Source organism: Pempheris klunzingeri, chromosome 9 (assembly GCF_042242105.1).
Source record: "Pempheris klunzingeri isolate RE-2024b chromosome 9, fPemKlu1.hap1, whole genome shotgun sequence".
Taxonomy (NCBI): domain Eukaryota; kingdom Metazoa; phylum Chordata; class Actinopteri; order Acropomatiformes; family Pempheridae; genus Pempheris; species Pempheris klunzingeri.
In genome coordinates this window covers 26,582,737-26,595,929 of record NC_092020.1, presented here as the reverse complement: position 1 = coordinate 26,595,929, position 13,193 = coordinate 26,582,737, and the positions used below count along the sequence as shown (strand labels likewise).

The 13,193-nt window shown below is 47.0% G+C and overlaps 1 protein-coding gene across 1 annotated transcript; it reads left to right on the top strand.

Annotated features, from left to right (window-relative positions):
• Nucleotides 1-4,162: 4,162 nt before the first annotated feature.
• On the top strand, nucleotides 4,163-7,626 carry thoc3 (THO complex 3). The gene is made up of 6 exons (XM_070836961.1): nucleotides 4,163-4,342; nucleotides 4,901-5,057; nucleotides 5,679-5,883; nucleotides 6,682-6,843; nucleotides 6,941-7,041; nucleotides 7,235-7,626. The coding sequence occupies exons 1-6, from the start codon at nucleotides 4,163-4,165 to the stop codon at nucleotides 7,396-7,398; spliced, it is 969 nt and encodes a 322-aa protein (XP_070693062.1). The 3' UTR covers nucleotides 7,399-7,626.
• Nucleotides 7,627-13,193: the final 5,567 nt, after the last annotated feature.

The following is a 13,193-nucleotide window of genomic DNA, read 5'->3' as shown; positions in this document are numbered from 1 at the left end:
GCAATCACACATTTTGTTTTGTTTTTTGATGATCGGGTCAGAACCAGAAGCTGTTGCACTTTTGTATTTGTGTTTTTCAGATTTAACCCTTTAGAAATTAACATCGTCAGCAAAGAAAAGTCTCCTGACTAACATGTAGCTAACTTAACGTGTTGAAGAAGCTGAATATGAGATCAGGTTTGATGTGAACGCCACTGTAGAAGCCCCGCCTCCTCCGACACACTGCACCTGTTGCTGCTCAGGTGACGACACGGCCTCAAACTATAAGTATTATTATAACATCAGCAAAAAAACACCTGTGGAAGTTCATGAATTTGCTGTTAAAATTAAAATTAAAGGCAACAAGTGAAAACACAGAGGGACCTGTGGTCACATGACCTGCTGTCTCTCCTGTTAACAGTAAAGGACGTTTCTGTAAAATACTGTCAGCTCAAAGTGGCATCAGGAAGAATGGGATGTCTTAAAAAACTGAAGGAAAATGATCAGACGCTGCTGTTTGATCCTGTACAGAGTGAACGTCACTGTGACTGAACTGAAACCTTTGATTTAAAGACGTCTATTTCACAGTTTTTACATAAACTCTCCAGTCTCCAGTGCATCTGACTGACAGTAAAGTTTGTTTCTAGAGCTGATTTAAACAGTTTAACCTGGCCAGAGAGCTGCACAAGAGAACATTAGAATACGAAGTAAAACACAAAGAGAAACCACAGCACTAAACAGTGAGGAACTAAATAGTAATACAATGATTACAGAGCTGACAGCAGGCTTCAGTCCTGATTTAAAACAGACGGAGGGAGCTCCTCTAACTCTGAAGCTCAGTGATCAGGAGACAAAGTGTGAAACCATGAAGCTCATGTGGGGCTTCTACAGCGGCTCATGTTCTCCGTGTGGAAACAAGCCCGTGGATCCTGCAGGGCCGAGCGGCTCGACGAGGAAGCTGCACTCTCTTTGCACAGAACCTCCGTTTTCTTCAAACACTTCAACTTGTACGACGACTTTAGGTTGATGTTTTTTCTGTTTGATGCACAAAGGATGAACTGAGGTTCACGTTGTGTCATCTGAAGGAATGCACCGTACTGTTAGAAACTCCACCTCCCCTCTGCTTTAACCCCAGCTGTAGTGGGGGGTGCACAGCTGATTATGGCTGTCACCTTCATCAGTGGCTTTATGAAAACAGTTTACTTCGATGAACCGCTGCAGTAACAAAGAACTACAGGTTGTTGATTAGATAGAAACAGGCCTTTCCTTCACGGTTCAGGCTGGGACAATGAATGCTGATGTTCATGGTTTCCACTCCGCTGTTTGGATTAATCGTCCGTGTAGAAAACATGTTAACGCACAAAAATCACCTCAGATCTGGAGTTATTCTGGGAGCCTTGAAGTTCATCCAGAGGGCAGGTCAGAGTTATTTAACCAGGGGGGGTTCATCCTCTGAGGAGCAGGTGATCAGCGGCTTTGGCCTGGTGGTGGCGTTTGGGACCGTTAGCATGTTGTGACTAAAACGAGCGTTCATCCTTTTATCTGATCAGCCTTGATAGAAAACATGACAGAAAAGTGATCTTAGCTAACTGTTGAACCGGCGTGTCTGAGCGAGTTCAGTCAGCCGCTCGTCGTCCATGAGGATCCTGTGGAGCTGATTGGTTCATTCTTGTCACATGACCTTGCTGTGTTTGAAGGAGTCGAGGTTTTCCCGTCTCAGAAAGCACAGTTTGAGTGTTTAGAGTGAACTCATCGAGTGTCTTCAATGACTAAGGTGAAACATCTGAACGGCCTCTTAAGGTGTGTCTCCACCAAACAGGAAGTGAATTTTCGCCTAAGTGAGACATGAAATTGTGACGCAGTGTAAATCTAAAACTGTCCTGTCAGAGAGCTCTGGTTTCCCACAGAGAGGGCTTCAGTAAACGTAACCTGGAGGGGAGTCTGAGCTCTGATTGGCCGGAGGACAGTGAGCGAGGACGCTGGACGGCCTGTCAAAAAGTTAGCACAAATATTAGCTCCAGTTAGCACAAGCAGCACAAGCGTTAACGTAACGACACCGATGATCAGGGGATCAAACTCGCTTCGTTTTTGGTGGAAACTGACCTTTAGAGGAACAGTCCAGAGGTCACCATCAGGATTCATGCTCTGGGGACCATGAACAGACAGCGCAGGTCAAAGCTGTTTGATGATGCTGCTAGGCCCCGCCCATCACCACGCTCTTCAAAACACATTTTTTCTCAGACAGTAATCGGTGGTCCCAGCCTGAATGGTGATTATCATTAGATTAATGGACAAAAAAACTTTACAACTTCCCCTTAACACACTGCACCCACTGAGGAAGGCCAAGAGAAGTGGCTGAAAGCTCCAGATTTGTGTGTTTTTGAGGAGCTTCAGGCTGAGACGGACTGATGTCCCGAGGCCTCGTTGTGCAGCCCTGACCGTAGCATCCAGGTACTTCCTGTGTTCAGTCCACCCTCCTCCTGAGTCTACATGGGGGGTCGCTGAGTGAGGGACTATTTCCAGCAGGGTTCAAATGAAAACAGTCCAGAGAGCGCCGGCCGTGCTGCTGAGGCTGCCGTCCAGGTTTCAGCGTGTCGACTATCAGTGTGTCGTCAGGCTTGGAAGTGCGACTGACACTTCAGGTTCAGAGGAACAGAACAAGGTTTCTCCAACAACAGCACAGACAGTAGCATAGTTCCAACTATATCACACCCCACAGAAATGTTCTCAGGGTCCGCTGGACAACATTTCACCAAACCAGACGTTCGTCAGGCGCAAAACATCGACAACAGATGGAAGAAACACACAAAGACGTGTGTTTAACTAGTGGTTAAAGGAGAACTTCGATATTTTAAACCTGGGCCCTGTTTCTACATGGTTTGGTGTGTGGAGGACTGGTAGGTAGTAAAAGTGTTGGAACTGGTCCAGTAGATCACCTCAGCCAGCAGCCACCAAACGGGCTGCAACGTGATCCTTTGGGACAACTGCACCTTCTAGTGGACCTACTGTGATCAGGTGCAGTTGTCCCAAAGGATCACGTTGCAGCCATTGCAGCCCGTTTGGTGTCTGCTGGCTGAGGTGATCTACTGGACCAGTTCCAACACTTTTACCACCTACCAGTCTCTCAGACACCAGGATGTGGACAGAGAGGATCATGGGTAGAAACAGGGGAGTGACCCTTTAAAGGCTCAGTTGATCAGAGCAGCGTTGGAGGAGTGAGGTGCTTGTGTACTTTGTCTACCTCTCCACAGTCACCTGCCTCCTTACATCCTGATTTACATTTAATGTGTGAAAACCGATGAGAAACTGTCTATGACGTCTTCCACTCGCCTTCCTCCGCTGAGTCAGTGAGTCCCGTGTGCACATGTCCTGGTTGTTATCGTCCTCGGTCGACACGCTCGCCGCCACACTTCACCGTGCATTCCTCGACTTTTATTTTGTAGGGCCTACTGTCTATTTATGGCTTTCCTGACACGTGATGCAACATTAAGAACCATTTTGAAGAGTATGCAATTACATTAAGGCACATTTGTATGATGCTTTCACACCTTGTCGTTCTTTCTTAAAACACAGACTCACATTTAAAGGAGCATTTTGTCCATTCGGTGTATTTTATTCTGATGTTGAGGACCACGTGTGATGGAGTTAAAGAGCAGAAAACCACAGGCCTGAATATTATGCATATGGGTGGCCGTGGATTTGGCCTGCTGCTGGCCGTGTTTTGGGTCCTTGCACTGATTGCATAGTTATTAACCAAGCGGCTACTTAAAGGGATTTACTGTATCTGACAGTCTGATAGGAATTGCGTGTGTTTGGGATATAAATGGAGTATTAAAAAAGTTTTTTAAAACATGGATTTTCATTTTAGCATCACTTGAAATAAATTGCAATTCAAACTAAAACTATAGTGGTGTTTGTCTTTATTTTAAATAAACACTTTGTCTGGTGGCGTCAATCCATCTGTTTTTTCTTTAGTGAAATAACCTTTTCAGAGGAGCAGCAGGGAAACAGGTTTCCCTCATTTAATCAGCCAACATTAATGAAGGTGTGAATATTGTATTTTACCAGAAAGACAAAGTTTATTTTTTATTTAATTAAAAGTTTCTCCTCCGAGACACAAGATGGCGGCATTGCTCCTACTTCCGGGTTCCACCCGCCACTCGAACGTGACGTAACTTTCAAGATGGCGTCGCAGTACTACCAGGAGATGCAGGAGAGCTTCAGAAATAACAACAAAAGTCGGGAGTTCCCGGCTCACACAGCCAAAGTCCACTCGGTGGCCTGGAGCTGCGACGGCCGGCGACTCGCCTCCGGGTCTTTTGATAAAACAGCCAGCGTGTTTATCCTGGAAAAGGACCGCCTGGTGAGGCTAAGTGCGGCTAGCATGCTACTGTTAGCCTACTAACAATGAATGAGTGAATGCTAGCAGTTAGCTAAACTTGTACCGGAGACCAGTGGACTCAAATAAAACTGTCTGAATGTGGATAGTTCTCTGTATCACACTAGAAACACGTCGTATCAGGGAGCAGCCACAGCAGTGTTTGATTATAAAATGTAAAATTGTGTCCAAATGTTTAAAGTTAGCATGAACTGTTAGCTAACCGTCGGTCTGAACTCACAGTTGCTCTGAAATCAGTGAGGTAACAACAACAGATGTTATTACTGTAGTTATCATTACTGTTTTAGTTACTGTCCACGTTTGGGTGTTTAAGTAAAACCAAAGTGACAGGCTTCCTTTTTGTATTGATGTGAACCAATGAACAAATCAATATGTTGAACATGTTATCACAGTGTTATGTTTTATCCTTGTTAGTGTGAAAGTTGAAACACCCAGTGAGCACAGAGCTGAGTGGACTGATGCTGGTGCCACCTGGGTGGACACACCCTCATGAACACCTGCTACACTCATGTCTGTCCACAGGTGAAGGAGAACAACTACAGAGGTCACGGCGACAGTGTGGATCAGCTCTGCTGGCATCCCACCAACCCAGACCTGTTCGTCACAGCGTCCGGAGACAAGACCATTCGCATATGGGACGTCCGCACCACCAAGTGTATCGCCACTGTCAATACGAAAGGTGAGCCTGCCTGAGTTTACACGTCTACATGCTAAAAAACAGAGACTGACGGTACAATAAATGAAAGATAGACCTGTAAGGTCCTTTTGGTGATCTACTGGACCAGTTCCAACACTTTTACTACCTACCAGTCACTCAGACACCAGGATGTGGACAGAGAGGATCAGGGGGAGAAACAGTGGAGTTCTGCTTTATTATTTAGCATATAAAGATCAGACATTTAGCCCAGTCTGTGATTTGCTCTCTACAAACATGATGAGTTGTGGTCACCATGAAATCAAACATGTAAACAGCAACAGACTGTGAGACCTTCTGTGGACGTGAACATGGCTGTAAAATCTCTGCCTGAGGGTTCGCAGCAGGACTCCAGACTCTGTTATTCACAGTAACACTTCCTTCGACTGACAGGAGGGACGGGACACATCCCTGCTGCTCTGCCCCCCTCTGGCCTCATGGAAATAATATTCATTTATATACTCTAAGACTTGCTGTGTGTAAACACAAACACAGACTGGAGGCTGATGGACGATGAGGAGGAGGAAAAAGTGCTACAAGTGATTAACAGTGTAGTGAAATATTTGAGTCGACGTGGTGACAAACTACAGTCTGAAATGTTTTCAGGAGAGAACATCAACATCTGCTGGAGCCCCGACGGTCAGACCATCGCTGTTGGGAACAAAGACGACGTGGTGACCTTCATCGACGCCAAGACGCATCGCTCCAAGGCCGAGGAGCAGTTCAAGTTCGAGGTGAACGAGATCTCCTGGAACAACGACAACGACATGTTCTTCCTCACAAACGGGAACGGCTGCATCAACATCCTGAGGTAGACCGCAGACTGACCGTTTGTAGACTTTTTTCATCTCAACTTTATTAGTACCTTAATCACAGTGCTGCTTATTCCCACAACTGAACAACAGACAGGGCGAAGGCAGCACTCCTCGTTACCGTAGGCCTGTTACGGCCCTGACCTCGTACAGTTTTACTCCTCTGCACAAGCGTCTCTTAATCTCTGACCACAAAAACCCACCGGGCTCGTTTCAGAGAGTTTCTCCTGCTGATCAGTGTTCCTGCTCAGATTTAGCTGGTCTGGTCCTTAAACTGATGTTGGAGCTTCTAACAGGATCCAACAGGCCGCGTTTCTTCTTCTGCTGCTGCTTTAAATGTGTTTCTAACGGGACCGAACATTGTATTTCTTGGATGTACTTCCTGCTTTGTTGTGCTGCAGCTACAGACAGTCAGACACATCAGACAGTCAGACACATCAGACAGTCAGACACATCAGACAGTCTCCACATCCAAGATGAACCTTCTGTGTTATCATATGATCATGAATATTTTCCTGCTGTACGCTGCACATGTCCATGTTCAAGCTGCCTGAGTGCTGCTGTCAGTCCTTGTTCACACTAAGATCAGACCAGAATCAGCAGGGATGGACTGACAGACGCTGCTGTCACTTCTGTTTTTATTTCTGAGCATCTCCACCAAACACAGTCGCTTCCAAAAGAACCTTCAGTGTGCTGCTGCTAAAGGATGAACTGTGTGTGTGTGTGTGTGTGTGTGTGTGTGTGTGTGTGTGTGTGTGTGTGTGTGTGTGTGTGCGTGTGTGTGTGTGTGTGTGCAGCTATCCAGAGCTGAAGCCCATCCAGTCCATCAACGCTCACCCGTCCAACTGCATCTGCATCAAGTTTGACCCCACGGGGAAATACTTCGCCACAGGAAGTGCGGACGCTCTGGTCAGCCTGTGGGACGTGGAGGAGCTGGTGTGTGTGCGCTGCTTCTCCAGGTCAGTGTGTGGACCTTTACCCTGACATGGTCATGTGATGACCACGGGAGCCTGTAATCTGACTGTTCTCACTGAATCCTTGCTGTGGACGTTTCAGGCTGGACTGGCCCGTGAGGACGCTGAGCTTCAGCCATGACGGCAAGATGTTGGCCTCGGCCTCCGAGGATCACTTCATCGACATCGCCGAGGTGGAAACAGGTGAGCTGCTTACTGATATAACACCTGTTTTTATTCAGCGGCTTTCACAGAAAGTCCCCACCTGACTGAAAGAAACATTCTGCTGAATGTCTGCAGCAACATTTAGAAATCTGTTTGAGAGGCCTGCAGTTTAGAATCATACAGTTGATCTAAATCACTGAACGTTTTCTAAGCGAGGACCTTTTCTGTGCAGGAGAGAAGCTGTGGGAGGTTCAGTGTGACTCTCCCACCTTCACCGTCGCCTGGCACCCCAAGAGGCCGCTGCTGGCCTACGCCTGCGACGACAAGGAGGGCAAATACGACAACAACCGGGAGGCGGGCACCGTCAAACTGTTCGGCCTCCCCAACGACTCCTGAGTCGTTTTACTGAGCCGGAGCAAAGTAAAGAAACATCAGTGGGAAACAAAGAAAGGAGCCGCTGCTGCGTTCCTGCAGTGACCTGCAGCCGCCAGCAGAGGGCACCGCTCTCTTAACTTCCCTTTAAAGCTGCTGACTTCATTCCCTGTTTTTCCACTCACGTCAAAACTCCTCCCTGTCTGTAAAATATTGTTTTTATGTAAAATATGTGTCGGTTTTGATATTAAAGTGAATGTCTTTATAAATCTGGAGCCTTTGTGATGTTCTCTGAGGTGGATCATCAGGTTCAGCAGGAAACCTGACGTGTGCTGATCTCAGTGGCAGATCTTTGCTGCTGTGGAGTCTGGAAACAGTCTGACCTGATCAGACGACATGCGGCTGCAGTCGGGTTCATGTCTGAATGTGTGTGTTTATATTTGTGCCTTCCAGCTGCAGAGAGGCAGAGCAGCAAAACACTTTATCTGATTACTGTGGACCTGGAGCCTCCTGCTGCAGCCTGGATGTGTGTGTGTGTGTGTGTGTGTGTGACTGGAGGATAAACAGGAGGTGAAACACACACACACACACACACACACACACACACACACCTGCACCCAGAAAACAGGAGCAACCTGCCGCCTGAGGCCTCACTAGTGGATCAGCAGTGATGTGACAGGATCCAGCTGCTTCTCGTCGTGTTCTCATGACGTAGTAACTCTGCTTCATGTTTCTCTGCTGGTGAGGAAGGATCCGAGGAGGCGTTCAGGTGCAGCAGTTTTTCTGCTCTTTCCTTCACTTTAAACTTTAAACGTTAATCTGACAGCTGGAGCTCGAAGCTTCTGTTCTTCCACGGAGGAGGAGGTCCTTGAAGAGGCTTCAGCCCTAACGTGGTGTGTTCAAGGGCTGAAAACAGTGGTTGAACACATCAGGTGAAACGGCCTTCACCTGACGGGGGCGCGTTCTCTTCGCCCCGGCAGACGTGGGTGGAGGTTCGCATCCAGGTTCGGGGCCTCGGTGACAGGTGGTGCCCCCCCCCCCCCCCCCTCCGGATCCTGGGACCAGCGGGCTGCAGGATGTTTCTCCTGGCAGCTTCCTGTCGTCTGAGGAGGGAAACGCCAGCAGGCGCTCCTCCGTCCCTCCTTTAATTAGTTTTCACTTGGTCGGACGCCACAGGAGAGGCGGCGGCCAAGAAAACCAAAGTGTCCTGTGGCTCCTGGGGGGTGAGATCACCACCACACTGAATGAAGGAGGAGGACAGAGAGACCAGAGTCAGTAAATAAATCTGTTAAAGAACAAGAAAATAAATGTGGAAATAAAAAGACAAATAACAAAATATGACGATAAATAATTCAAAGAATCTTCAGATATTTTTCTATTGATTTCTGAGCCTTTAAAATAACTGTGTTTGAGCTGTGATGTAATCTGACTAACGTGGTTTTATTTTTAACTGCTACGCCTCTCGTATCAGTGACTACAGTATAAAACATGGAGGCGTTAGCAGCTGTAGAAGAAGTCAGAGCTGGTGTTTCTGTGGCCTCACGTCTGTGGGTGTGGACGCCAGCGGCCTTTAAACGTCTTCTGAACACGTCGGACACACAGGAAGTGAAGCCTTAATCAGCTCTCACACGATCAATATTCTGTCTCAGTGACCATCAGAGCCCAGGTGTGTCCAGGCTGATCAATCCATTCAGATACTGATGCTTTCAGACAGTGTGTGTGTGTGTGTGTGTGTGTGTGTGCAGAGATAATCAGACCCACTCAGTCAGGATGAATTAGTGTGTTAAAGGGCCCTCTGGATGATCGCTGCGCTGCATCGACCCAAAGCTTCCTGATTGATTTTTGGAGTTTAGGCGAGATGAGAACCTTCGATGCTCGGCCGCTGTCTCTCACCCTCCGTTAACCTGACGGGCAACTAAACCTGCTTCATTTACGCTTGAGGGGAGAAAACCATCACGACCAAACACTCGTCTGCTGCTGCTTGGTTTGGAAATGATCCTCTGTGTCTATATCCTGCTGTCTGAATGACTGGGAGGTACTAAAAGTGTTGGAACTGGTCCAGTAGATGGAAATGGAAAGGATCCCTACAGAGAGAGACCTGGAAGATCCTTTTGGTTTAACCACAAACAGCACACACACCAGACTCCATTCACTAAAACAGGGATTTTAGAGCTGCTGCCTCCATCAGTTCCTCCTCTTGTGTTCTCCCTTCACTACAAACACACTGTGCCTGTGTTCCTCTTCCTGTCCTGCTGTTTCATCGCTGTGTTTTAAGCTCGCTGTGGGTCCAGTTTTCTGTGTCTTTGTGTTTCAGCACTGCAGCTTTTTAAAGTCGGCTCTGATCCGTGGGCTCCCCTGGCTGTCTGGAGAGGAGACCAGTTCCTCTGCTGGACGTTTATCTCCCCAACAGGAGGAGACGCTGTGGAGGCAGATCACTGCTCCGCCTCAGAGTTTCTTTGTGGAGACGCAGCGAGCTGAATACTAACACATGAGAGGAGGGGGGAGGGTGTAGACAGCAGCATCCATCTTATGGACTCTAGATTTTACTTTTCACTTTCTTCTCTGCTGGCTGATTAAAACCTTTGTCGTCGGCTGTAACCCTTAAATCCCTGCTGCTGAGAGACGGAGCAGAAAACACAGAGCTCACCAGTTCTGTCAGCATCAGTTAACTTGTCGAATTAGAAATGTCAAAGAAGGTTCTTGTGGGGGGGGCAGATGTGTGTTTGTGGTCTTTTCAGCAGTTCTTTGACTCTTTCAGAGCTTAATAGTGAAGCAGGTGAACATTTAACCTGCTCAGACATCAGCAGGAAAAACAGCCGTGGTGTTTGGAGCATGTTAGCGTGGCAGCGTTAGCGTTAGCTCACAGACACAGAGCTGCTTGGTGTCAGTGATAAATGATCATGAACTGAATATTGTAGTTTCAGCTCTGGTGTGTGGTCGTGCTGTGATTTCTACATTCTTAGAACAACTGTAGAGATAAAGGAGTGATCTGTTTGCTCACAGTAACTGAAGCTCTGTTCGCTCTACAAACAGTTCCTTTTCCCACCTGGTGGCTCTGGATCCACTTTCCTTTCATACTCGAAGGATTTTACAGGCTGCCCTTCCTCTTCCTCCTCTTCAGCTGGAGGGAGAGAGAGACACTGAACACACACGTTCACACTCAGAGACAACACGCTTAAATCCCTGTTTTTATGAATGTAGTCTGGTGTGTGTGCTGTTTGTGGTTAAACCAAAAGGATCTTCCAGGTCTCTCTCTGTAGGGATCCTTTCTCTGTAGGGATCCTTTCTCTGTAGGGATCCTTTCCATGATGCTGTCACACACGTCGGCTGTGACAGAGGGTTTAACATTAAATCTGACAGAGACACAAAGACACAGTTCTAACATGTTCCTGATGTAACGTGTCCAGAGATGAAGGCTCAGCCTGTGGACCTTCAGACCTTCAGACCTTCAGACCTTCAGACCTTCAGACCTACAGACCTTCAGACCTTCAGACCTTCAGACCTTCAGACCTACAGACCTTCAAACCTACAGACCTTCAAACCTACAGACCTTCAGACCTTCAGACCTACAGACCAAACGCTCCGTGGACACAAACACACTCCAAATCACTTTAATTAGCATTTTGTGTGACGGGACATGTCTATTTAAAGGCTTCATGACTTAATGCAATTACCTCCTCATGCCTGCTTTTGTCATGGAACAGCCGTCAGCCGCCTGCGTGTGGACAGACAGTCTAATGTGTGTGTGTGTGTGTGTGTGTGTGTGTGTGTGTGTCTCAGATGAAGTGAAGCAACTTCAGGAATAAATTATTCCAGCTTGTTTGTTTCTGAGGAGAGAGAACATCCCGTCTGAAGAAAACCTTCGTCATGTCACCAGAACACCACAATAATAAAACCGTTCTTCCATGAGTGCTCCTGAACGCCTCGCCTGTCCTCTGGGGGCCGTCCTGCCTCAGACTCTTCATCACTGAGGAGGAGGAAGAGCTGTGGGCTGCACAGTCAGATAGTCTCCCCAGAAGAAAAGGGCTGGGGGGTCCAGAGGGCCTCTCTGTGCTGCCTGCCCTCCCCAGGACTGAGATCAGCGTCTGTCACACAATCTGCAGCGGGTGAAGTATGGATCCTTTAGTGGTGCATTAGGTTTGGTCTGGTCCTGGTCCTGGTCCTGGTCCTGGTCCACATGTGCAGTGTGTGTGTGTATTCTGTATTTATCTTTTTCATTTTTCTCCTGTAAAGTCTACATGTCTAGAACCTCTCGGTCCTCACAGAGACCATGGAGTGATCCTGAATGGATCCTTTACGGTGTCCCAGTGGCTCCAAACTGGTCCTGGCTGCTGTTTGTGGTGATTTTCCACTTCTAGTAGGTCTTGGTGGGTCCTGACAATCCTGATAATCTGGTCCTTCAGGTGATAGTCACCCCCCCCCAGGTCAAAGGCCTCAGCAGCAGGACCTGGAGACGGTATGTGAGACAGGTGGGATCATAGAACCAAACACTGTAGACTCAGTAACACTGTAGACTCAGTAACACTGTAGACTCAGTCACACTGTAGACTCTGTAACGCTGTAGACTCAGTAACACTGTAGACTCAGTAACACTGTAGACTCAGTAACACTGTAGACTCTGTAACGCTGTAGACTCAGTAACACTGTAGACTCTGTAACACTGTAGACTCAGTAACACTGTAGACTCTGTAATGCTGTAGACTCAGTAACGCTGTAGACTCTGTAACGCTGTAGACTCTGTAACACTGTAGACTCAGTAACACTGTAGACTCAGTAACACTGTAGACTCTAACACTGTAGACTCAGTAACGCTGTAGACTCAGTAACACTGTAGACTCAGTAACACTGTAGACTCTAACACTGTAGACTCAGTAACGCTGTAGACTCAGTAACACTGTAGACACTATAACACTGTAGACTCTGTAACGCTGTAGACTCAGTAACACTGTACACTCTGTAACACTGTAGACTCTAACACTGTAGACTCAGTAACACTTTAGACTCAGTCACACTGTAGACTCTAACACTGTAGACTCTGTAACACTGTAGACTCTAACACTGTAGACTCTGTAACACTGTAGACTCTAACACTGTAGACTCTAACACTGTAGACTCAGTAACACTGTAGACTCTAACACTGTAGACTCAGTAACACTGTAGACTCAGTAACACTGTAGACTCTGTAACCCTGTAGACTCAGTAACACTGTAGACTCTGTAACACTGTAGACTCAGTAACACTGTAGACTCTAACACTGTAGACTCAGTAACGCTGTAGACTCAGTAACACTGTAGACTCTGTAACGCTGTAGACTCTGTAACACTGTAGACTCAGTAACACTGTAGACTCTAACACTGTAGACTCAGTAACGCTGTAGACTCAGTAACACTGTAGACACTATAACACTGTAGACTCTGTAACGCTGTAGACTCAGTAACACTGTACACTCTGTAACACTGTAGACTCTAACACTGTAGACTCAGTAACACTTTAGACTCAGTCACACTGTAGACTCTAACACTGTAGACTCTGTAACACTGTAGACTCTAACACTGTAGACTCTGTAACACTGTAGACTCTAACACTGTAGACTCTAACACTGTAGACTCAGTAACACTGTAGACTCTGTAACCCTGTAGACTCAGTAACACTGTAGACTCAGTAACACTGTAGACTCTGTAACACTGTAGACTCTAACACTGTAGACTCAGTAACACTGTAGACTCTGTAACCCTGTAGACTCAGTAACACTGTAGACTCTGTAACACTGTAGACTCTAACACTGTAGACTCAGTAACACTGTAGACTCTAACACTGTA

What these genes read in the sequence shown, in the direction of transcription:
- thoc3 (XM_070836961.1), top strand. Translation starts at nt 4,163, where the DNA reads ATGGCGTCGCAGTACTACCAGGAGATGCAGGAGAGCTTCAGAAATAAC. An exon ending in TGTGTGCGCTGCTTCTCCAG is followed by an intron (nt 6,844 to 6,940) that starts GTCAGTGTGTGG and finishes TGGACGTTTCAG; the next exon opens with GCTGGACTGGCCCGTGAGGA. An exon ending in CATCGCCGAGGTGGAAACAG is followed by an intron (nt 7,042 to 7,234) that starts GTGAGCTGCTTA and finishes TTTTCTGTGCAG; the next exon opens with GAGAGAAGCTGTGGGAGGTT.